This window comes from Artibeus jamaicensis, unplaced genomic scaffold, assembly GCF_021234435.1.
Source record: "Artibeus jamaicensis isolate MK-2021 breed Jamaican fruit bat unplaced genomic scaffold, CSHL_Jam_final contig_426, whole genome shotgun sequence".
In the NCBI taxonomy this organism is placed as follows: Eukaryota; Metazoa; Chordata; class Mammalia; order Chiroptera; family Phyllostomidae; genus Artibeus; species Artibeus jamaicensis.
Window position 1 is genome coordinate 4272595 of NW_026521826.1, and position 26798 is coordinate 4299392.

A 26798-nucleotide genomic window follows, 5' to 3' on the forward strand; every position below is an offset into this window, starting at 1 on the left:
GTAGGTCTGTGTGTTTTATGCAATCTCTCTTTAAATAATGCACCAAGGGCTCTTGTATGCAGTAAACTTTGAGAAAGTGCAACAGTGACATAAGAGGCCGTGCTTCCCCCTCGCCACCCCCTTCTCCCCCCACCTGCTTCTGTCTGCGGTGCAGTTGGAGGCATTCTTGTGCAGTATTCCACTGTGACGTCTAACAGGCTGTCTTATGTAGCAGAACTGCTATGTGTTTCTCATCAAACCACATTAGACCTTAAGGTGCTGAGTCCACCACCAGCCCATTCCTCACCTCTCAAGAAAAAAGAAGAGAAAAAAGATGGAAGTGGAAAAAACACCAGATGGTTCATCTAATGCCACACCCTATTGCTAGATCCTAGAACTGGCAGTTTTCATTCCCACATGAGTGTTTTCTTCCCCATAGGGCCCCTGAATTTGCCAGCACACGTCCACAGAGGGGCTTCAGCTGCCTTCTGACTTTGCGTTGTGAGTCTGGGAAATAATCCTCACTCAGTTTTGTGTGTGCTTTGACACCCTGCTTTGCTCCTTCCTCCACCCAGGCCCTTGTCCTCTCTGTTTCTTTACCTCTCAAATGTTCTTGGCATCCCTTCCCTGAGATAAATCATTCTGCCTGCCTACGGTGATGGCTGCCCCAGCCTCTTGTGAAATAGCAGTTCCAACCCTGGGGACCTGGCAGCTGTGTGACTATAGACAGGGCTTAAGGAGAGTGGCCCCCAAACTGCATGTATGTAAACACATATGGATACACACATGCACACACATGTGTGTATATGTGCGTGGACGCACATGCATTCATGTATGTGTGTATAGCGTGAAACCGTTTATTCTTTTATTGTTATTTATTAATCATTGTATTATTTTTCATACAAACAACTATAAGCCTACTTCTGCCCTACCCTGTATATGTGTGTGTATGTGCAGGTATGTGTATGTAGGTGTGTGTAGGTGTGTGTGCGTGTGCATGTACATATATCTCCTCACCCCTGCTTGTCTCTGTTGTTGGGTCGTTGGCCTCTTCCTGACTGTAACACAATTTAAAAAAGTAACTCTAACGAGGCTGTTGGTTCAGGAAAAAGTGCTTAGCAACTTTGGGAATAACTTTCCGAAGGCAGGTCTTCCCTTTGTATCTGAAAATATTTTAATAATACTAGTTTTCTCTAGGTGGAGTAGGCAGAAACCTTTCTATTCAACTCTGTATTATTTTTTGCACTGGTTTCTTTTCTCCCTGCCCCCTTTTTTCGTTTGTGTTTTTTTCTTCTTTTTTAAGTAGCAGAACCCTTTTGAAAACAAATTCTTAATAGAACCCCAATACATAAGCAGGTAGAAGGTGTAGTCTTTCATCAGGGTGAATTGAAGTTCAACTGGAGACCTTCGTTACAAGTCCCGTCAGTGGAGACGCTGGCGCGCATGTGGCGGCGTCCGCGGTGCGGTCACGTTTGGTGTCCATTGCAGCTGTTCAGTTGTGTTTCCCGGCAGTTTCTAAAGTGTTTGTTGAGAACCTGGAGGAACTGGGGAAAACCAGATTGGGGAAAAGTTCTGGTCCAAAGTGGCCCCCAGGAAGTCTGGACGGTTTGCGAGGAGTCGGCTCCGGTGCACTGGCAGCCTGTGTGCCCTCCGTCCCACCAGGCCTGCCCCCACCCCCACCCCCGCTGGCCCGCAGACCGCGGCCACCTCCTGAGCACAGTGGCTGTTTCGCTTGAGCATAGGAGCAAAGCCACTGCCACCCTCCCTGCCCGGGCTACCCTGGGGTCATTGTCAGAGGCCATCCAGGTGGCTGGATTTCTTACCTATTCTCACCCCTCATCCCTCACAACACAGTTGCTCTCCTAGTGTCCTTCTAAACTCTGATAGAAAACTGCATGGATAGCAACTAGTTTATTACAAGCAGTCTTTTTGTAGGATCATTTCTGAGAATTTGGAGCTCATCCTGGGAAATTTTTTAAGAGTTGACATCCCTTGGGTTACCATAATCATATCATATTTGTTACCAGGGCATGATAAAGCTATAAACTCATACCTGCCTCAGTATTTAACACCCATCTGCATAAAACCGCAGTTTGCAGAGGTGATGTGTATATCACACACCTTTTAAAAAATCATCAACAAAGCAAAACACACTGTTCTTCCTAATCATGACTATGATCTCAGTTATGAAGAAACTCTCCCTGGTGCTTTCTCAAGAAAGAATGCAAGAGTTTCCTTTCTTACTACACACGGATTCTCTCTGTGTGTGTGCATATATATAAACACATACACAGGTACACACGGGGGCAAAATAAGTTTATTTCCCTTGCCCTAGGAGATATATCGGTGAAAATATTGCTGCATGAGATAGCTGACATTTTACTGCCTGTGTTTTCCTCTAGGATTTTTATGGTGTTACAACTTAAGTCTTTTATTCATCTTGAGTTTATTCTGTTATGTGGTGTAATTTGGAGGTTGTTTCTTTTTCTTTTCTTTTCTTTTTTGGCATATAGCTGTCTAGATCTCCCAACACCATTTATTGAAGAGGCTATTTTTACTCCATTTTATGCTCTTGCCCCCTTTGCCAAATATTAATTGACCATAGAGACTTGGGTTTATTTCTGGGCTGTCTGTTCCAATGATCTAAGTGTCTGTTCTTATGCCAGTACCAGACTGTTTTGATTACAGTGGCCTTGTAGCATAGTTTGATATCAGGCATTGTGATCCCTCTTACTTTGCTCTTCTTTCTCAAGATTGCTGAGGCTATTTGGGGTCATTTTTGGCTCCATATGAATTTTTGAAATATTTGTTCTAGATCTGTGAAATATTTTAACGGGGATTGAATTGAATGTATAGATTGCTTTGGGTAGTAAGGACATCTTAGTGAAGTTAATTCTTCCAATTAATGAACACAGTCTATACCTCCATTTATTTGTGTCTTCCTTGGTTTCTTTCTTCAGCGTTCTGTAGTTTTCTGAGTACAGGTCTTTTACCTCCTTGGTTAAGTTTATTCCCAGGTACTTTATTTTTCTTGTTGCCCTAATAGATGGGATTTTCCCCCTAGGTTCTATTTCTGATTTTATTGTACAAAAATGCTATATGGATTTCTGAATTTTGACTTTGCATCCCACTATTTTGCCAAATCATTTACTAGGTCGAGGAGTTTTTTTGGTGGAGACTATAGGGTTTTCTATGTACTGTATCATGTCATCTGCAAACAATGACAGTTTTACTTCCTCCTTTCTAATTTGTGTTTCTTTCTTTTTATTGTCTAATTGTTGTGGCTAGAACTTCCAGTATTATATTGAAAGAAAGTGGTGAAAGCAGACACCCTTGTCTTGTTCCTGATCTTAGTGGGAAAGCTTTTAGTTTTTGCCCATTGAGTATGATGTTGGCTGTAGGTCTCTCCTTAAATGGCCTTTACTATGTTGAGGAATGCTCCCTCTACTCCCACTTTGCTGAGTGTTTTTATCATAAACGGGTGCTGTGATTTGATAAGGGTGCCTTATCAAATGCTTTTTCTGCATCTATTGATATGATCAGTTGTTTTTGTCTTTTGTTTATGCAATCTATTACGTTTATTGATTTGCGAATATTGTACCATCCTTGCATCCCTGGGATGAATCCCACTTGATCATGGTGATGATCTTTTTAATGTATTGCTGGATCTGGATTGCCAATATTTTGTTGAGAATTTTTGCATCTATGTTCATCAGTGATATTGGCCTGTGGTTTTCTTTCTTTGTTGTGTCTTTACCTGGTTTTAGAGTTATGATGATGCTGGCCTCGTAAAAAAAAGTTTGGGAGTTTTCCATGTTCTTGAATTTTCTGAAATAGTCTGAGAAGGATGTGACTTTGCTCTTTTTTAAATCTTTGGTAAAATTCATCTGTGAAGCTATCTAGTTCAGGGCTTTTGTGTGCCAGGAATTTTTTGATTACTGCTTCAATTTCACTAGTTATTGTTTTGTTTTGTTTTTAATTCCCAATGCCTATGCTACATCCCAAGTCAACTACATCATAACCTTCAAGGATGGACCCAGGTACCAGTATATTTTAAAACTCTGGTAATTCTAATATACAGCCGAGTTTGAGAGCCGCCGGTAACTTATTATGGGTGATAACAGGAGTAGGGAAGAAATATACAGAGTCAAATTTTCTAATATTTTTTATTCAAGTATTCAGCTTCTGTGTGTCTCTGGTCTGTAAGTCTTTAGGAGGGCCAGAATTAATCATTCGTTTATTTATTCATTCTTCCACAACATTTTTCATGCTTTCTTGGACCTAACTTGTGACAGCCAATCCCCAGCTGGATCTTCTGCAGCTGTTCTGGACATGAGCAAACCACTTGGTCATTTATCTATTGGTCCAGGGCTAAAGGAGGAGGGAAAGAATCTCTTTTCTGTGTAAATGGCTTCCTGTCTCCAGGAGGCCTGTTCCATGTCTGACAAAGTCACCCAGGTGGAAAGAGAGGTTGTCGAGTCTGAATGGTAACCCAGACTTCGCTGTAGCAAGCCCTGGGCTGGAGACTGCTGCGTACTGGCTTAGAGTCAAGCTTTGTGGGCCCATATATACCTCCGTACCCATTGTTAACATTTTAGATTCACTGACTGACAGAGCTGGAAAGGGCCTCAGAGAGCATCCTGTTTGACTAATTAATTTCAGAGGAGGAAACAGACCCTGGAAAGTGACATGACCAGCATGTAGTCCCATAGAGACAGGGCCAGCCAACTGGGTGACCCTTTCATGATGTCATTACAGGGTGTAGTCTGGTCTCCCTACTCACAGATGCTGGCCTGGCTCCCACCCCGTGCGCCCTAAATTGTACAAAGATGCCTGAGATGCTTTTTTTGAAAATATGGTCAGCTGCAGAGGAGGCTTTTGCTTGATATTCATTTATTTTTTAAAGATTCAAAGCAAAACATTTTATAATAAAAGTATCACATGAATCATTTAATGCTTTTAAAATAACACAAAACAAAACTGGCTTGCATACTTAACATGCAGTTGATTTGAATACCATGGTTGGCTCCTTAGTTGATTACAGCCCCATCTGCTGGCAGCAAAGAGAGATGATTTGAAGCTTTGGATTTCGAGTTCTTGTCATTTCTGGGTTGATCTGTATTCTTAATAGACAAGATTTCTCTTTGCATATAATATGATACATATATGTGTACACAATATGTGTATAGAATGATATTTTATCTCTACAAATGTGTATATATATATATGTATATGTTTATAAATAATGAGACCACATATTTTGATGTTCGTTTAACAAAGGAGGAACTGCAGTCAGAAAGTATTTAATGACTTCTCTGACATCTTGCAGTTAAGTGCGTCAGAACTGAGACCTAGCCTAATCTCCCAATTGCTTGAGCAGTTAAATGAATCTCTATGGATTTCTGTGTCCAGCATTAAGTCTATCTTTTGGCGATTCAGGTGTTAATGATTTTGATCAAGAACTTTTAAAAAATATTTGGCAATACAACAGCCTAGTAACCTTTCTCAAATTGGCTTCAATGAGAGAATCAAGTCCTAATGCCCTAAGGCATTTGCTGAATATGCTGAGTTAACTTTAGTACACACCTACAATGGTGCATCCTTGGGAAAAATGAGAAAAATAGCCACTTCAATAATATTTCTCTCTTCTGTGGTTCAGATGAAGAACACTGCTTCAGAGTAACTGGAAAAACCTCCCACCCTAGCACTTCCTGAGGTAACCAGTCATCAGTTTGATATGTAACCATACCTACTGAAACCTGCATGTGAAGTCATTTAAATACATACACGCATATGCATGCACACAGTACTTGGGATACAATGCAGTATATACAATAGGCTGATTAAAGAAGTGGGGTGGCCTGAGAGAGAGGGGTTCAGCCCTGTGAGAGGTAAGGAATAGTTAAGGGTTCTCAGCGGTGGTGATACAGAATGAGTCTCGAGAACGAGTAGTTTAATAAGAAGATATGAGAAGGATGAGCATACCTGTGTGGCCAGAGAAGGTGTGCACAGGTGTGCAAGAGCTGCCTAGGCCCAATAAAGTTTTGGTGTGGGGCAGTGGTAGAAGAGGAGGTGGGATGGCAACGAGGGATCTAGTATGTCATGTGGAGTCGTTTGGACTTGATTCTGGACTCTAGGGAGCAGTTGGAGGATTTCTAACTAAGATGTTCGATCAGTTCAATATCACGAAGTGAAGGCTCAGGAGACACGTGGAGAATGGCTAGCAAGGGAGCAACCCCAGAGGGAGACAGGGAGAGCAGTTAAGTCAACATAAACTGGGAGTGATCATCTATACAACAAGACTAATAATGCCTACTTTATAGACTTGTTAAGAGAACGAAATGAGATGACATCTGTGAATGCGCCTGTTAGTTTATAAAAAATGTATTATTTTTAATAGCATCTGGAAAACATGTCAGCTGTTACTCTCCTTTGTGACTGATAGCACCCTGACACTCTCAGCATTGTTTCCTGTACTGCTTTACAGTAGGAGAAAATCTGACCCAAGAAAGGAGGAAGTGATTTTCTTTAATAAAAAAAAAATGTAACATTTACTTAGACAAACAGGAGCATTCACTAAGACACCTGGATGGTATTCAAATATTATTAAGGCAATTTGCCATGTCAGAAAACCATTGTATCGTTTTTTTGTGAATAAAATTAAAAATTTCTGGGCCATTTAGGCAAAAAGGGTGGTGGGTAGTGAAAGACCTCGTCCTCTAAGGTGTTTGCCTGAGAGGGGTGGGCTTCTCCCCTGAGAGAGGCCTTTCCCTGACTGCACAGCTAACCCCCAGGTGCCTGAGAGGAGGACAGGGAGCTGGGCGCGGCTGGTCGCAGTAACTTCCGCCTCGCTTCCCTGGGGACATCTGCTCCTCTGCCATCCTTGTGTTGCCATCACTCACAATCACCTGGTCTCCTGTCTGTCCCTTCTGATTATATTTCCTTCCGTCTCTACCCTCCAGCGGCTTCTCTAACCTGAGTAGATAAGTGACCATACCCAAAGAATGCCAACGTGAAGGAAAGGTGTCCTGTCGCCTTTTCCTTCTGATAATTCTCAAAATCGCTGCCACGATTGTCCCGCCCCAAGTCAGTGAACCATGCCTGGATGACAAGAAGTAAAAAATGCTGAACTTTCCTTTCTCTCCTCTAATGTGTTTTTCTAACTTCTCTCTTTTTGCATGGAGTTCAAACATTCTGAGTCCGTGAACTACGGAGACTTAGACTGGAGGGAGAAATGATGTAGCCATCATTTTTCAGAAGCGTGTGCATTCAGTGGAGTGCCTGCCCATGGGGTCCTGATGTTTCCTCCAGCTCAGGGGCAGGAATGGGGCTGGCTTGTGCATTTGGCACTGATTTTTTCTCTTCATTGCCTTTAGAATGATTTCTTGACTCATTCAGGGTTTTCTGATTTGGCTGTCAGTCATCGTGCAGGCAGGAGTCTGCATTGATGCCCATGTGCTATTTTTTTATTCAGCTTTTTCCTCTCTTTCTCTGCCTGGGCCTGCTATCCTCCATCCACTTCTATATATTTTGGGAGATGAGAGAGACTTTGCTGAAGATTGCCATATGAACCATTTACCCTCTGTACATAGCTGCATCAGCTAATGTTTACTTTGGGTCTAGTAGACGATAAGTGATTAAAATTAAGTGAAGTTTAGCCCTGGCTGGTGTGGTTCAGTGGACTGAGCACTGGCCTGAGAAACTAAAGGTCACTGGTTCAATTCCTAGTTGGGGTTCAATTCCTAGTCGGGGCTCATGCCTGGGTTGCAGGCCAGGTCCCTAGTTGGAGGCACACAAGAGGCAATCAGTCAATGTTTCTCTCAAACATTGATGTTTCTTTCCTTTTCTTTCCCTCTCTCTAAAAATGAATAAATAAAATGTTAAAAAACTAAAGTTTATCACTTCAAGTTGCTTTTAGTGACATTACCCCTTTGCATTTTTGTTCATTGCTTTTGTGGGGTGAACATTTCTCATGTATGAAAGTCCTCCTGACCGGGTTTTGGAAGGACGGAACACTGATCTGTAGGGATTTAGCTATCAAGCTATGCAGGGGTAACAACAGAAGCTTGGTTTTCATTTGCTTGTGGCTGACATGCCCACCCCTCTGTCCACTTTTTGCTGATACTGGCAGATCTGGGCTGTTGAAGGCACTTCCTAGTTATAATTTCTGGACTCCTAACTGTTTCATCCACTCCTGTCTGTTCCTGTAGTTCACTCTGACAGTGGGGTTTCATCTGTCAGGATGTTTACTGGAAGCGTGAGAGCTTCCACTAAAATACAGGATGGTTCTGTAAATCTCTAGACTCCCAAAGTGGATATTTTATTGTCAGTTATGAAATTTAATACCTTGACTTTAGGTGTTATAATTTTATACACAGAACTCGGAATTTATGAGCTCTTCTACATTCTTATTATAACTTAGTTAATATGAAGTCACCGCATAAGCGCTTGATGACGGACTTCGGTGTTAGAATCTCAGCAATTCCAATCACCGGCCGTAGGACCTTGGAATATTTCACCTCTTACAGTCTCACTTGTTCTCTTTTGAAAGTGAGCAGAATGGTATATGCTTTGCAGGATTGTTGCATTAAATGAAATCATGAAAAATCCTTAGTACAGTCTTGACACACAGTGAGCACTCAGTAATGGGGTACATAAAACAGTTGTGTAAGGAGGGCCTACAGGAGGTTGTAAAATTGGTTCATTGCTAGATTCACATTTGTTACATCCCAGGGGACTGAGGAAAGTGCACTTATCACAAAAGAGTCACAGTGGAAATGTTTGAGAACACAATAGCAGTGGGAACCCCCAAACCGGGATTATCTTCTGGGGGTGGGCCCCTTGTCGTGCAGGCTTCCCCCGCTAGAAGAGTGTCCTAGCAACCCATCTGCGTCCGTGCACTAGCTGGCGTTGTTGTGAGAGGCTGTGTTTGGCTTTGGTGAATTTTTATTGAAGACTCTTTCAATGCGTTTGCACATTTCATGATGGGTGAGTTAAAATGTCCTCAAAGGGAAACATTTTGCTGATGTGGAAGAGGTGAAACAAGAAATGGCAGAAGCACTAAAAGGCATCAAAATTGGCGAGTCCAGAAACTGTTTTGAGTAGTGGGGAAAAACTTCTCAATAGTTGAATGAAATGGAGAATACTTTAAAGGTGACTGAAGTTTAAACATATAAGAATGAACACACAGCTTTTTATAAATAAATTCTAGTTTTTTGGGGGTCTCCCACCATATGAGAGATGTTGGTAAGATTTCCAGATATAAAAAAGGTTAAGAGTATGAGATGTATAGACCTGGAAGTTTGACTTCAATGCACAGTGAAATGCTGGAACAGTTAATCAAGCAGATGGTTTGTGATCATTTAGTAGAGACTGTAGAGACTGTAGTGGTTGTTAGGGGCCACCGTGGGTTTACTAAGAACAAATCTTTCTGACCACCCATCTTCCCTTTAAGAAGTATTATGTGTTACATAAAACTGAAGAATGCCCTTTTAGCAAAGGATCTAATTGTCTTCTTATAGATAGGGTGATAAAACACAGGCTAGAATTGATAGTATTGCCGGGTTAGCAACTTGACAGCAGTTGAATACAGCTGAACGGTGTCTCAATTACGTTGATGGGGGCCTCTGGTGGAACACTATGGAGCTTTGACGTAGAACCTTCCCACTCGAGACTTCAAGAATATGCATAAAGACATATAGGTGGATGTGTACCAACCAACTACGCAGAGGGCCCTAAGTTGAGAGGGGTAATAATATAATACATGAGAGAATCAACATTCAGAATATTCCTGATCATGTGACCCATTGCATGGAAACTTATAAGATCGAATTTAATGATGCTAAAAGTGGAGACTTTAAGTTTAGAGGTCAAGTTTGAGTAAGAAAGGAGATCTTCTTTGGTAGAAATTCAGGTAAAAATGATCTGGTCATTTAATTGACTCTAAGCTGAATATTTTTTCATTTATTAACTCCATTCACTCATTTATTCATTCAACAGCTATATATTGAAAATACTACCAACCATGTACTTTTCCTGGGATTGGGGAGACAGTAGTGAATAAAATTGTAAAAAAAAAAAAAATTCCCATGTCTGTGGAGCTTATATTCTTTATGTGCCAACAGTTTAAAAAACAAAAACAAAAAAGAATCTAATGTTAGGCTTTATTGCAAAAATATAATAACCACCTCATGGTATGACAGTTAATAGTTCTACTTCATTAATACCCTGTTCCTGGTGCTGTATTTTCACTGGGATCATTACATAAGTTCTGAATGTTCTAGTCTAGACGAACAAGAGTGACGATAACATGAGAGGCATATAAACCACATGGGAGAACTGGCCAATCACTGATGAGAAGACTAAGCAGAGCTATTGTGTTTGTCAAGCATTTGCAGGATATGTGAGAGGAGGGTGTAAGCTTGTTCTGTGTTGGTCCCAGGAGTCACTGTAAATTATAAGGAGGCTGCTTTTCCAGTAAACATATCAAAGACCACCTGGGAAGTGTTCTAAGTGCAGCTGATGCCTGCCTGTGTGACTTCCCAAGGCTGACATGTCTCTCTTGTGATGCCTACTTCCATGCCTGGTACATGGTGGGCGCCCAAAGTCATGTTCATGGGCATTTACGTGGCCTTTTGTGAAGAGAACCTACGTACTAAACTAATGATTGAATGTGAAGTGCAGTGTCTGTATATCTCAGGGAATCTGAGGGTGGACCAAAGTATCTGAAAATAGCTGTGAGGAGCCTGAATGTTTGCTTTTATTGTGTTCTAGTATAAACAAGTTAGTTAAAATACTTTTCTTAAGAGACATTTAAGAGGCCATTTTAGGATTTCTTTAAAATTTCTGAAGTGTGCTTATTCAAACATTACTTATCCCAGCTCAACTCCCATTATTTCCTGGAGGCCTCCACTGTAATTCTGATCCAGAGCTGGCCTTGCTTTCTCTGAATTTAGCACCAGTTCTACAGTTTAGCATTTAATTCTTTCCTAACTGCTTCATGGATCTCTCCATGTAGGTGATGGAGAGGTTTTTTGAGGGCAAAACCTTATTTTTTTCTTGTGTTCTCCCAGACACATGGTAAAAAGTCAGTAAATGGCAATTGCTTGATTGCTTGATTCATTAGGTAAGAAGAACAGTTAGTAGAGTAAGAGGAATAGTTAGGGTAGTTAGTAGCATACAAATGGTCATTCCAGCCATTGTGAGAACCCGTTGTTAGACATGGCAGGGTAAATAGACTGATTTCTCCATTCCCTGCATCCAAAGAAGGGATTATATTCTTAATATACTGGAGTCTCCTGCTTTGGCTGGGCAAGGGCTTTGTACACAGCCGATTCTTTGTATGTATTTGAATCTGTGTTAATAGCTGTAGTCTGAGGCTCAAACTGCCTTCATGGCCCAAACTCCAAGGGCAGCTGTCACCCTGGGGACAAATCTGTGGCCCACTGAAGAGTCTCATTGACTGGGACTCACGGTAAGTGGGATGGCCAGAGTCAGCACATGAAAGTGTAGGGTGCCCAGTCATATTTGGACTTCAGGCTAAACAACAATGCAGTATTTGGGATACTTATACTAAAAAAGTATTCATTGTTTATTGAGAATTAAACATAACTGGGTGCCCTGCATTTTAATCTGACAACTCTACATATGAATCACATTCCTTTTACTTTCCCACAAGTCTAAGCTCTTAACCCCCAGATTAACTCAGCTGACTGGAAGAAAATATGCATGCCCATGTTACTGATTCCAATGGCAAATGTTAAAACATTAGTGAAGGGGAAAATCCATACGCTTATACTTTCTGCAGTGATGTTCCTTCAGTTACAGTCAGTGACGACAATCCACAGACACCGAGGATCTGGGCAGTCCCAGATTAACCTGTCTTGGTTTTCTTGGTGGCAGAGGTCACCCGGTTCATGTAACATATTGCTGCTATTATTTTGCTCAGGTATCACAGTAACCGCTGCCACAGATAATGAGGTTGACAATTTGGAATCAGGTAAAAGTGAGTTGAGTATCATCTGTCACCTCGGCTCCTACAAACACCTGCCTTGACTAATAAAAGCTGGAGGAATCAAAGCAGTGCCACTCTCAGTTAACTGTTTTGTGTCTTTCTTTCACTTGCTCAAGGGCAAGGTGGTGATATTCCGGTCTGTTTCACCTTGTAAACTTCTTTTTGAGAGGCAGACATCTTACACTTAGGAATATTTATTACTTACACTTTGTTTTCCCAAACTAAATAATCATTTGGCTGTTTAATAGTAACAACCTTTAAATTCCATCCATTCAGGAAACATTTATTTAACAGATCAATGCAGGTACAAGAGAAAAACAAAATGAGTAAAATGTAGTCCCTGCTTATGGGGGTTCATAAGCATCTGTTTGTTAAATGCTGGCTTTTAGGCGGTTCAGCAATCATTTCAGTGAACAGCTTGTGGTAAGAGCTAATTAGCTCATGGAGTCATGAAATGATTCTCCTCGCAAATGCTTTAAATAAATACCAGGCCTTGTACTCTGAGCAGAACTGCTGTTAGTGGAAGGTTCCAGGGGCTAGCATTAGGCTGTTCCCTTCTCTCTTGATTCTGTAGTTAGGCCTTGGCTGTCAGAGTGTGTGGTCTGTAGACCAGCAGCATCAGCATCTCCAGGACCTTGTTAGAGGTGCAGACTCACGGGACACTCCCCCACCCCCCTGGCAATCCCAGCCCTGCTCAGTGAGGGTGTGCAACCAGAACCCCAGGTGACTCCCGTGCATACTTCCCTTGAGAAGCACCGGCCTAGTACAGAATTTCTCCAGCTCAACGTGGTGCATACAGATCATCTGGGGATTTTATTGAAACATTTCTGGGCCCACCCCTACAGATTCTGATTCTGACAGGGGGAGGGCCCGAGAATTTGCATTCTCTAACAGGTTCCCAGGAGATGCTAGCACTGCTCTTTGGCAACCACACTTTGAGCAGCATCTGTCTAGTTTGCTCAGAGAACCAGATTGGTATTGGTGGTGGTGGTGACTAGAGTCCCAGTGGGAGGTCAGTCTGCATTGCCTTTGCCTACACTGGAGTCATGAACTTGACAAGGAAACTGTCCCCTGAAACATCTCGGCTGTTCTGGGGAGGATTTGCAGACACTGAACTGTTTAGGCAGGCCTGTGATGCCAGGGGGAGACTACAAAAGAATGAGAAATAAATTCTCCCTGCAAGTTCGTGGGATTTTGACAGGCTTGGCCCATTTTTGAGGTTCGTGTGAATAAATGCTAAGAGGCTGGCATATGCATGAAGCAACAGCAGTTAATCCAGCGTTGCTGCATCGGAGGGTATACAGCCTCCAGAAAGAATGAAGGGGGACGGACAGTAGGGGAAGAATAATGGGAAATAGGTCTGGAAACAAGGTTGGAGACACTTAAATGTCACAGTAAGGAGTTTGGATTGCGTTATGTAACAGAAATTCAGCTGAAAAAATGTAGAGGTCTAATTGGCTTTATTGAACAATTCATGAATCAGGCACCATCTCATCAAGCAAATAGAAAAGAGCTCTGAGGGGCTACAAAAAACGGAAGGATTTCATTGGCAAAAGGGGAAAATAATGGATTGTTTCTGGGTTAGGTCATCTATTTATAGAGGATAGAATGTAGCAGATTACCTCTTATGTCAACCAGAAAATTCCAGACTCACCAGTTAAGACCGCATGTCTGGGGGCTTGTATTGCAGTTACATTAGGTATTAAGTCTTGATTTGCTACTGCGGAGCTTAGCACAGGAGACTCCATTTTGAGCTTGTTTCTTTTTTTAACATCTAAAACACTTTGCTACAGTGACATCTGTTTTGAAAAGTTTTCATGTCATACTTACTTCTTTGTGTGTTTCATTTTTTTTCTTTCAGGATTAAGCATGAAAACATTGTCGCCCTGGAAGATATCTATGAAAGCCCAAACCACTTATACTTGGTCATGCAGCTGTAAGTACCTTTTTTACACTGATGGGTGTGGACTTGCAAAATTCAAATGCCTAAAGGGCCAGGTGGTAAAGTTCATTACTGTAGTGGGCCAGGCAAGACAACAGGGAGTGGTGAGGACTGTGGGACATTGGAAATGTGTGTTCCCAACTAAAGACAGTTGGCTGAACACAGGAGGCTGCAGGCCTCACTTGGTCTAGCCTGTAGCTGCTGGGCGCAGCTGAAAATCTGATGTTTCCACAGTGGGATTCGATGCTACTGTTGCAGGGTACACCTACCTTCGGGATGACTGTTTTGCTTTTTAACATGTCAGATCGAAGCGTTGCTTCCTGAAAACGCTTCTGTGGGCCCACGGTAAAGTACACTCTGCTCTGGTCTCTGGGAGGAGTTCCCACCCTCGTCTTCATTTCTGCGGTGGCTGGGGGCGGCTGGGGGCGGCTGCAGCAGATGGCAGCTGTGTGCCCTGTATTCTTCTGCTGCCTGATAAACACATGAGAGGCTGAACAGCAGTTCAGGCCAGAGTAAGGAAAGCGTAACTGGAGTTACACCTTGACACTCTCAGCCCCAGTAGGCTGTTTCTGCTTTCTAGTAACACTGGAGATGACCAGAAGAGGGAGGAAATGAGAGAGCTAAATGTTCAATTAGTGGCTGTACTTGAACATGTATTTTTTAAATGTGAGGTGAAGTTGACCTCTCCCCTCACACGCACGAATGCTTCACTCTGAGTGATACAATTCCTAGGAGGAGTCCAGGCCTGGATTTATTAGAATTCAGTGATGGAAACTGTATAAGAGTGTTGGCCTTCAATCATGACCTGGAAAAATAAATTCTGAAATACCCTATTATTGAGCTGACTGACTGAAGTATATATTTTGTCGGCGGTCAGAATATATACTTACATTATTATATTTGTGATTGTCAGACTTTGGATTGCCAGAGCTATTCAGAAGGGTTGAGGATTAGCCTAACAATTTATTTACTTAATCTATCTCTTTTTTTCCCTTATGAATGTTTAAACGACACCTTAACTGGGGATCATATTAGGATGCAAAGTAGTGCTCATCGAGGCATATTATTCAGCCTTCCATTGTCTTTAAAATATTTTTAGTAAGTGGTGACATTTCTGTGTAAGCGTTTAAAAGTGTGCAGACTGGAAGTGCACGGCGCAGGACAGCCCGGGCGGTGCCCCGAGGCCTTGCAGGTGTGTGTGGTGGAGGCGTGAACTGCAGGCTCCCTTCCAACTGCCAGCTGCCTGAGGTCAGCCTCCCCTGGCTCCTGGCTACCCTGTTGGTTGTATACTTTGCCACATTCTAGTTCTTCCTAGAGGTGGTAGCTCTCCCCAATCTGGGGACACTCCCTAGGAGCTCATGTGCCTTTGTTTTGTATAGAGTCTGCTCTTAAAGAAGCAGGTGAGTCAAATTTCCCACCAAATATTGACTGCCCAATAGGAAGAATGTGGAATTCTGGTAACAAGAAAAAGCCCACAAAATGTCAGTGGTATATTTAAATGTGTTCTTCTTTTATTGATGGTGAAGAGAAGGGGTTAATATTTTAATTTAAAGCTATGTGTAGTCGCTGGCTTTAGTTCTGTGTTGGAACTGTCAATCAGTTAAAAAGTACCTCAAATATGGAAATCTCAGCCCTGCCTGTTACTAGCTACATGAATGTGGACAAATAAATGGAGCTCTCTGAGCATCAGTTTCCTTAACTGGAAAAAAAAAGGGGATCGCCACAATATCTGCATTAGCGGCTATCATGAGTATTGAATGAGAGAAGTGCGTGGGAAATGGTCTCCATAAATACTAGGTCCTCAATGCAGCCTGGCTTCATTAGGGACACCCATATCATTTCGTCAGGACATCTCTGCAGATAAAGTTGTAAGTGGAACTGTTGTAGATTGGGGACCATCTGCGTGCTTAGCAGCAGGAGCTGATGGAAAGATCAGTTGGCACGAGAGCATAAAAGGGTTCGGAACAGAAAGAACCTTAGAACAAAGTGTGGATGTCATACCATCAGCACAGCCCTCCCCACCCGCACTGAGCCTTTCTGTCATGCTTTCCGCTCTTTTGCAATTAAATGTGATGTAGACGACACTCATTCAGAATCTGTGTTAACGCAGAGGGGAGTGGGACCCGAATGAACTCTTAGGGGGCGCCGGGTGAGGTTTGTCAGGCAAATTGATCACAAAATCCAGACCTAGAGGTGATGTTTGAAGTACAGAAGAAAAAAATTAAGTGCACTGTTAAACATTTTACAGGCACTGTTTACCTGAACACTGGATAGGCTAATTATACTGTTAACCTGTATGAATTCTTTTTTCATTGGTTCTCATTACTTTTTAAGAATCTTTATTGAGATATTATTTGCATACAATTAACTGCACCCATTTAAATCAAACAATTTAGTAATGAATATGAGAGAATCATGCCCCCACAATCAAGAACAGACAATTTCCATCACTCTAAAAGATACCTTGTCGCTGTTTGAAGTTCCCCCTACCCTTGCCTCCGATCCCAGTCAGCCAGTGGTTCACTTTCATTCAGTAGATATTCTTTCGCTTAAAAATTTTTTTTTTAATTCTCACCTGAGGACTTGTTTTTTCATTGCTTTTAGAGAGAGAGAAAGAGAGACAGACAGACATCACTGTGAGAGAAACATCAGTTAGTTGCCTTCTTGTGTGCACCCCAACTGGGAATCAAACCTGCAACCTGGGTACCTGCCCTGACTGGGAACTGAACTTGTAAAGTTTTGGTCCACAGGGCGACACTCTAGCCAACTGAGACACGCTAGTCAAGGCTTCTTTGCATTTTAAAAACTATTATATAAATGGGATGATATAGCCTGACACCTTTGTGTCTGGCCTATTTGTAATTCCTGACATTTGTCCCTGTGGTAGTGCAGATCGGTAGTTGGTTCCTTCCTACTGCTGAGCAGTGTGCCCTTGTTCTGGTCAGTGCTCAGTTTAGGTTTTACCTGCTGATAGACGGTTGGGTTATTTCCTGTTGGGGGGACATTATGGATAAAGTTTGCTGTGAACAGTCATGTACAAACCTGGGCGTGGGTGTATGTTTGGGTGAAGACCCAGAAGTAGAACGAGTGGGCCAGATAGGAAGTGTTATTTTGAACTTTTTACGAAACTGCCAGTTTTCCAAAGTGGTTTTACCATTTGCCATTTTTGCCTGCAGTGTATGTAAGTTCCTGTTCTCTACTTCTTGCCAACACTTGATGCTTCCATTTTTTTCAGTTTTAGCCAGTATGATGGGGATGCAGCGGTATTTCATAGTGGTTTTCATTTGCGTTTCCCTGGTGGTTCATGATGTCAGTCATCTTTTTATGTCCTTATGGGCCATTAGTGTATTGGTAAACTGTCCAATCACATCTTTTACTTAATTTATTATTGGATTGTTATCATGGGTTGGAAGTGTTCTTTATATACTCTATTCTTTGTCAGATGTATATAATATGAATATTTGCTTCTATTCTGTAGTTTGTTTTTTTTCTTAATGGTGCCATTTTAACAACAGCTTTAGTGAGATGTAATTCACACACCATACAATCTGTCCATTTAAAGTGTACAGTGATTTTTATTAGTAACAGCGTTGTAAAATCATCACACAATCTAATTTTAGAACATTTTTGTCCCCCTAAAAGAAACCTTGTGCCCACTAGCAGTCACTCTGAACTCTTCCCTCCTCCAGCCCCTGGCAGCCACATTCTTACTGTCCCCATGCATTTGTCTATTCTAGAGATTTCGTATAAGTGGAATCATACAACATGTATGTTTTTTGTGATGGGCTTCTTTTACTCAGCATAATGTTTTCCAGGTTTATCCATGTTGGAGCATATATCAGTACTTCATTCCTTTTTGTTGCCTAGTAATATTTCATTATATGGATATATTACCTTTTCTTATCCATTTATCAGTTGATGGGCCTTTAAGTGTTTCTCCTTTTTGGCTGTTATGGATAATGATGTTAGGTATATTTGTGTATAAGTTTTTGTGTGGACATATATGTCCATTTCCCTCAGGTATATATGTGCGAGTAAATTTCTGGGTCAAATGGCAACTGCATGTTTAACATTTTCAGGGCCTCCCAAGCCCTTTGTCAAAGTGACCGCACAGTTTTGCAATCCCAAGAGCAATGCATGTGGATTCCAACATCTCCATATTTTCTGCAGTACTCGTTTTATCTGTCTTTTTGGTGATGGCCATGCTTGGGCGTGAAGTGCCATCTCATTGTGGTTTGATTTGCATTCGCTTCACGGCTAATGATGTTGTGCATCTTGTCATGTGCTTGTTGGAGAAATAGCTGTCCAAATACCATTTCTATTTTAAAATTGGGCTATGCGACTTTTGTTTCCATGCTGTACTTCTTTATATATTCTGTATTCAAGTTTATTATTAGACATGATTGGCAAATACTTTTTCCTATTCTATGGGTTGTCCTTTCACTTTTCTTGGATATTTTATTATTTATCACTTTCTTGATTGTATTGTTTACATCACCTAAATCTTTAATGTTGGTGTAGTGCAGTTTATTTATTTTTGTTGCTCATGCTATTGGTGTCATATCTAAGAAACCATCACCTGATTCTTAATGGTACCTTTAGAGTAGGAAGTGTTTTAGTGGTGAAATGCAGCTTATGAATTTGGTTTCTCTTCTGGTTTGTGTTTATTGTGTCCTGTATGAGAAGTTTCTCCCTACGCCACGTTTGCATTTTCCTCTACTTCTAGAAGTTTTATAGTTTTAGCATTTCCACTTAGGTCTATTTCAAGGTCAACTTTAAACGAATTTTTATCTGTGGTGCGATATTTTGTTTGTTTGTTTGCACCATAGGAATATTCAATTTCAGCATTGTTTGTTGGAAAAAGGTTTTCTTTCCCCAATTAATTGCCTTGGCACCTTTGCAAAAAATCATTTATGGCTAGATTAACTTCTGCACTCATTCTTCTATCCCATCGCTCTGCACATCTGTCTTCTGTCTGTGCCACACTGCACCCTTCTCGGTCATGAAACCAGCTTGCGTAAGTCCTCTAACTTCGTCAATTTTTCCCTTAACGTTTCTTGGGGTATTCTAGATGTTTTGTATTTTTCATATACATTTTAGAATCATTTTATCATTTTTTTCAAAAATGCTTTTGGCAGTAATTTTGTTTGGGATTGCATTGACTGTCTTTGGGAATCAATTTGGGAAAAAGTTGACAACTTAAAAAGCTGAGCCATCCAATCCGTAAACATGATTAATATTTCCACTTAATCAGATCTTTTATTTCTCTTAATGCTTTGTATTCTTCAGTGTGTAGTCATTAATACCTTTATCGAATTTATTCTGAAATAGTTTTTATCTGATTATATATTGGTTTTTATTTCATTTTCCAGTGGTTTGTTGGTACTGTATAAAAAAGTAGTTGATTTTTGTGCATCAACCTATGACACCTTGATAAATTTGTTTATTAGTTGTAATAGTTGTTTTGTGCATTTCTTAGCATTTTTTAATATAAATAGTCATGTCATCTGCAATTTACATTAATTCTGGTTGGTCCCCAAAGGAATTCTGTTTGGTAAAACTTTGATAATTTAGTTTTCAATATAAAGTGGATTTTGATGTCATATATTTCTTTAAAATGTTTCATGTCAGATATTCTAAAAATTCAAATGGGCCTTAACTCTTATTTCTTCCTCTTTATTTAAAAGCAGTGGCAAAGAAAGGAAAAAAATGACAGAAAACCCTGATGTATCAGAATCTAATACTGGGAAAGTATTTGGTTTGGTTGGAAGATTTTGCGGGCTTTATTGTTATTTTTGTTGTTCTGTTTTTATTTTTGTAGACAAGTCCTAACAGTGTTTGTTCCTGAGACCCCTGTATCTTGCCTGTCTGGTCAGTGGAAAGTGGGTATGGGGGTTTTTGGAAGAGTTTAGAGAATGCTTGATTTCCAAATACTTGGGGAAGATCTCGAACGCAACATGGGGGTGTGCTGTATTTATAATATTTGTGCCTGGGAGATTTTTGGTTACCTAGGAAACATCACCTTGCACACTGATGCTCAAATATAATAGGGATGCTCAGCACCCTAATCTTATCTTAGCTCATTGTTTTGATTCTCAGCACTGTAGCATTTTTTTTTCCTGTGCTGCTGCAGCAGAAGAGACCTGATTGCTTATGGGTTCTGTGTTTCGGTTTCATTTGGGTTTTGGGACAAACACATTTTTTTTCAGAATGCTATTTGGGAGAACATTCTTCTTTAGATAGTGTGAGGTCAGTATGACAGTGGAATAAGTTACAAATGAAGGGCCAATTTGTTTACAGTTTATTTCTCTGTGGAAATATCAGCTTGCGGAACATCAGCTTGTGTAACTGGGGATGATAAAGGACACAGACTTAATACTTCCTCCTTTGCATCTCTAGCAACTTAGGATGTAAAATACACTTCAGGCTGATATAATTCAAAGGACATATTAGGATTATTTTTTTAAAGAAAGATTATGTTCCCTACAAAATCATATTATGTTCTCAGTAAGACTTAAACTTCTCTATGTGGTAACTCCCAAATTTATAGTATCAGTCCGGACCACTCCCTCAAATCCAGGCTTTGTATCTGTCTGCTCAGTAGCTTCACTTGGCTGTGGAATAAGCATCATTCACTTACCAGATCCAAAATAAATTTGGATCAGAATTTTCCACAAAATCTACCTCTCCTACTGCCTGTCTTATCTTAGCAAATAGCAACTCCATTCTTCCAGCTGCTCAGGCCACAACCTCACAGTCATCCCATCTCATCTCATCCCTAACTCGTCTTCTTCCCTTATGTCCTACAATCCCATCCACTGGCAAATTCTGTGGTCACCAACTTGATACTATCCAGTACTGTGGATCCAACTGTCTTTTCATCATCTGCACAGCTACCAGTCTGGTGCAGATATATGATATTATCATATATGAAACTTATCTTTCTTCCCCAGCCTTTCCCTACAGCACATTCTCTCTCAGTATATTAGCCAGACCTTATCTTGCCTCTGTTGAAAACTCCCATTGGCTTTCCCTCTCGGAGTAAAAGACCAGGTCCTGACAGTGATCTCCAGGGCACTCGACCACGAGGCCACCGGCACCTGCTCTGACCTCCCCAGCCCTCCTCTCTCATGAACTCTTTCAGCTGCAGGCAGACTGGCCTCCTCGCTGCTACTCAGACACACACAGCTTCCATCCAATGGGCCTTCGTTCCTGCTCACCTCTCTGCCTGGAACACTTTGCTTAGCTACCTTAATGCTATCATGGAATGAAAGAAATATTAGAACTTCTGCCAAATGTCACCTTTTCACTGAGCTATCCCCAGGTTCCCTTGTATGAGATAGCACCACTACCAAAACCTTCTACCACACGCGTTCACTCCCTGTCCCCTTCCCCAACTTTGATTTTGTCTGTAATACCTGTCCCCATCGTAAAACGTGTCTCTGCTTTGATGTCTGCTAGAACAGTGTTTGCATGTTACAATAGACAAGAAGTATTTATTCAGTTAATATGATTACATGTGCAAGGAATACTGGTTAACATTAATGCACTCGTTGAATTCTTACAACAAACTTAAGAGCTACCCTTACTTAAAGTTTACGTAAAGGATCCGAGCAGAATGGTTGGATCATTTATCCAACCCAACAAGTGACCCTGTGGATACGCTCAACCAGCACAATGTAATACGCTCATGGCATTTTCTAGGAAAAACTTTTGTAGGGAATGTCAATGTGAGCAGTTTAGTTTACCTGGAAAACTGTATCACTTATGATTCAGTCAGTATTTTAAAAGCAGAAACTAGAAAATGTGTTGTAGTTTTTAGTGGTTTGTGAGAGGAAAAATCCTAAATTATATCATAGGAAATTACTAAAGCAATCTCAGTTAATCACAGCAATGATTATGCCTTTTTCTTAAATAATTTTTTCAGTTAATGGAAGAGCAGACGAATACAGATGAGCGTGTTTTTCCAGTACTGTAGGTCGTTACCTTGTGTGTCTTCTACATGAGATAAAAACGTTTTTGAAATTCCTTTCATTCCCTGATAGCATTAAGATATGTACAACTAGTTACCCTCCGAACTTGAAACACTAATGACTAAACACACTTTCTTCAAAGAATATTAAAGAAAACACACTTTCTTTAAAGAATATTTGACTTAGTAGTCCACAGTAGGAAAATATGCACAACTTCCCAGAGAAAATGTTGTTTATTTATGCCATTTGGCTTGTGCATGAAGCTGTTCGAACATTCCCATTTGTGGGAATTGCTTCATGTAGATATTTTATTCATAATTTATATAATGTGTTCCCAGAAACAATTTTAATTAGAACAAATTATTACTCCCAATACCAAGTCTTTTGTACGTAGCCAGGCATAATGAGGAAAAAATGTTTCAGACTATGACACCTTAATAGATTTACGTATAAAATACCAAAATCGTATCTTTGCTCACAAGAAACACTAATGAGAGCCTGGAGGGCCTGTGACTTTTGTTCAGCGTTGGGCGGGTGGAAGGTGTTTGAGGGACACACACAAGGGGTGGTAAGTGCTCTCCAGTGGGGCTCTCTTTGTGGAGAAACAGTTGTGACCCACAACCACGGGGCCCTCGAGGCTCGTGCAGGGAGCCGTGGGTCAGAGGGAGTGCGGGGGGGGGGGGAGGGGGGGGGAGGGGGGGATGCCCTTGGCTGGAGGGTGGTCAGCACTTAGTCAGATGGATGTGCTGGGCGGGATGTGAGGGGCTCGGCCTGTGGGGAGTTCAGTCTGTGAGGGTTCCAGTAGGTGGGGGCTCTAGCATGTGACGATTCCATCTGTGGGGGGTCCAGTCTGTGCCGGTTTCAGTTTCTGAGGTGTCGAGTCTGTGAGGGTTTCAGTCTTGGGGAGATTCCGTCTGTGAGGGGTTCCATTTGTGAGGGCCTAGTCTGTTGGGGTCCATTTTGCGGGGTGCATGCGTAGTGTTTTGTCCTGTGAAGACCTGGCTGGGGCGGGGGATGTGGCTGGAGATGCTGGCGGGGTGAACTCGGTACTTCTGGCTGCTGCTGCTGCTTCTTTGTCATTCATTCTCCAGGCTAATTATTTAATGTGGCCTTTTTTTTTTTTGCCCCTCCTGCTGCTGCAAAACCCACTGAGACTTTAGAAAGGGCTGAGGGAGTTAAGAAGGTAAAGAAAAAAGAAAGCCAAGGTCCAACATAGTCGTGAACCAGTATTTGTCAGTTCAACCATATAAAATTGCCAAAATACAGTCATATTCTTTGAAAACTTTCTTGTCTTTTAATGTAAGCTTTACAACTGTATTTTTTCCTCTGAGCTCTTTTTTTTGCTACATCCCAAATGTTTTGATATGTTTGTGTTTTTATTTTCCTCAAGATATTTTCTTCCTTACCTGGTGATTTCTTCTTTGACCCATTGGCTTTTTATGACTATGTTGTTTAATCTCTATGTATTCGTGAATTTTCCAGTTTTTCTTCTGTTGTCAATTTCTAATTTCCTTCCATTACAATTGGAAAAGATACTTTGTATGGTTCAGTCTTTTAAAATTTATTAAGCTTCGTTGCCTCATATATGCTGGAGAAAACATATATGCCTCATATATGTTCTGTGTGAACTGCAAAAAAGCATGTATGTACTCCGCTGTTGTTGGATGACATTCTGTGTGTGTCTAGTGGGTCTGATTTGTCTGTAGTGTTGAAGTCTCCCATCTCCACACCCATCTCGTGTGCCTGTTCTGTGCGTTACGGAAAAGTGGGCCCTGAGTGTCCTGATGTTTTTATGAAGCTGTCTCTTTCTCCTTTCAATTTTCCAATGTTTGCTTTACATACTTGTGAGCTCCGATGTTTGGTGCATGTTTGGGGCATGTATGTTCTTAGTGAGTTGGCCCTTTTATTAATGTATAATGTCCTTTGTCTTTTGTACCAGTTTGACTTTTTATAATTGGGTTTTAATACAATTATTTTTTATTAAAAGATTTTCACAATATTTTTCCAAATATCATCTTACCTCTTTTACATTTTAAATGAGTTCTTTAAAGTATGCACAATTTAAAAATCCCACACATTATATGAACAGTTATAAAAATTTTGATAAGTAACATCTGATCTAACTAATATTTAAATTTGAGAAACCAAAAAATAGAGATAAATTGTAAAGTCATTCTTAGAATATAAAATATCAATCTCAGAAGTTTTCCATTTATTAACTTCCATATTGTACAAATATTTGATTTAAGGATTCACGTAATACCCAAAGTCAGCAAGCTGAGGATTATAAAAAAAAGTTCAGAAGATATCACCATTGACTTCGTTGCTTCTTGTTCCCTGATAGATGAAAACTCAGGGCTGGTGAAAGTGTGCCTGCGCCGTCTCACATTTCTGACTGTTAGATTAGCCGTTCTGGTTGGAGGTGCTCCTGAGCTGCGGTTCTACTGATGACTCGTTAGAAGAAGCAGGACCTCTGCTTCAGCCAAGCCAGTTTCTCCTGCCCTGCAAATAGGATGTGGACGTCCCTGCCTCTTCTCTCCTGTCTCCCCAGTTCCTTTAATGCTTTTTCTATTCTAGTCAAGCATCTAGATCCTCTCTTTGCTTTTAAAGCACCAGATTAAACCCCTCACATCTCTCCCAGGCTCTTCGTTGCCTCTCTGTACCAGCCCTTCAGCCTGGAGCAGAGCCCCACCCCACCCCACCCCACCCCACCCCACCCAACCCCACCCCCTCTCCAGCACATCCATCTGGTTAAGTTCCGCTCACATCCCACACAAGGGCATCTCCTCTGCTAGGATCTACTGTGTGACCCAGAGCTCCCTGCGCAAGTCTCAAAGAAAGCAGCTGTTGTGGGTTATAGTTGCTCTTCTTAAAAATGTGAGCTGAACACCATCTGTGATCCCAGGGGCCCCAGCCCATGGAAAATTCACTGTTTTCTGAAATTCTGTAACATTATTGTCTGTATTGGTCATAATACATTATGATAGCCATTCGTTCATTAACCCACTAAGTGCTGATGGAGCCCCGACCGTGTGTTTGGGATTAGTCACCAGTGGGAATGCAGCAGTGAATATAATGAATTCCCTTCCCCTATGGAGCTTACATTATAGCAGAAGGGAGACGAACAATGCGCTTAATAAGCACGTAAGTGTGTATCAGGTAGTGATAGTCTGTTGAGAAAGATTTAAAGGAAGAGAGGAGGATACAGAAGGCTGGGAGGCGGGCGGGTGGATTGCTACTGTATACAAAATGATGGGGGGAGAACTCTCTGATTAGGAGATATTCGAGCAGAGGCCTGGAAGGCAAGAGGTAATAAGCAGCGTGGCCATGCCTGACTCCATGGATGTGTGACCGGCACAGGCACACAGAGCCCTGAGCTCACAAGGGGTCCGCGCTTGGGGTTTAATGCTTTACACTTGCCATCTTAAAATTCTTAGAATTCAGATGTGAATTTGTGTTTTGTGAGGCCCCAGGGCATTGGAGCCCCAGTTCATAGTTCACATCAGGTTCCACCTCCTGCCTCCTCCCACTCCCCTGTTTTCAGCTGGCGGGGACCTGGGCACCAGGGTGGGGGTGTTGGGGTCAGATGCATACACCAGCATTCCCGTGTGGGCTGCAGCCCCAGGTGCCGTGGGAATCTGCATTCGCCCCACAGGTATGCCCCGTGACTGAGGGAGCACAACGTTCAATACAGATAAGCACCACCACAGCGGCCACCGCAGCAGGGTCAGTGAGAGACAGTAGGCGAAAGGGAGGACATTTTTCCTGGTGTTTGAATAAGGAACATACATTTCTATTTTGCACTGGGCCCAGCAGGTGGCTTTTAGATAAAGGGATCCTGGCAGCAGAGAAGCAGGTGCAGGACAAGCGGGAGCCCTTGTGGTGGGAGGAGATCAGGGGCTGGGGGGCAGGAGGATGGAGAGTGAGAAGGTGAATGGGCAGCATGAGGCCTCCCAGGGGAGCGGGCAGGCTGCGCCCCGTGGGGCCTGTGTTCACTGGGGAGGAAGCATGGGGGTCGCAGGGAAGCCGTCTGAGGGAGGAGTTCTAGAGCCACTGAAGTGCACTGTGCCTGAGATCTTGGTTTCTAGACGGCAGGAACCGTTGAGCCACAGGATGCGGCCCAAGGTGATCTTGGACGTAATCTAGTCCAACCTCAACTTCCGTCCTCTGGAGGGATTCACTGTCTCTTCATGGGAATCATAGGAATCCACACGGTTTTTCAATGTATTTCATAGGGAATGCTGAGGCTCTTAGGCACCAAGTTCCTCCTGTTCCCTTTTAGAAGGAGATGTGGCGGAGTCCCGCAGGACTCGTGTGAGAGATTCATTTAGGGATGCTGTGGCGTGGACAGAGCATTGGACGGGAGTCAGGAGTGCGAGCCCAGGCTCCTTCGGCCTCCGGTGAGCCCTGTGATAGCTCAGGGCCTGGCCTCTCTGGGTCTGTGTGTAACGTAGAGAGGTTCTCGTCGTTGTTGCTGCTTTAGTTGTTTTAGACAAGCCTAAGGTCTCAGGTCTAAAATTCCACGTCCCTGTGTCTTTTGCTGTCCCCAGTTTCTCAGTGTCGACCTCTGTGAAACCAGCACAGAGGTTAGGAATCCAGTTGCTGGGTTTTCTGTTATGGCTACCTCAGTCTTTCCATTTTCTGAGAAGGTATTTCCCAAACCACATCTTATCTCTTTGAATCCAGGGGGCCTTCTGAATAATGAGGGCATTTTGGTAATGATAATGGCTTGGCAGCCCTGACGAATGTATGACATTTCATGTTTCACATAGGGACAGTAATGGCTGAGATTATAGAGAAGTTCGCTGGTTCCTGTTTTGAACAAGACATTTAGAATTCTGACAGATCCCTTGATGCCACATCTGGATGATTAATTTTATATCTTGAAGTA

General features: G+C 41.9%; 1 protein-coding gene across 2 annotated transcripts in view; it reads left to right on the forward strand.

Annotated features, from left to right (window-relative positions):
- The window catches only part of CAMK1D (calcium/calmodulin dependent protein kinase ID), a 391400-nt gene that overhangs the window by 221787 nt on the left and 142815 nt on the right, over window positions 1–26798 (forward strand). For both annotated transcript variants that reach the window (XM_053665839.1, XM_037155199.2), the window contains exon 3: window positions 13854–13928. In XM_053665839.1, the coding sequence (XP_053521814.1) occupies window positions 13854–13928 (75 nt within the window). The remainder of the gene's footprint in view (window positions 1–13853; window positions 13929–26798) is intronic.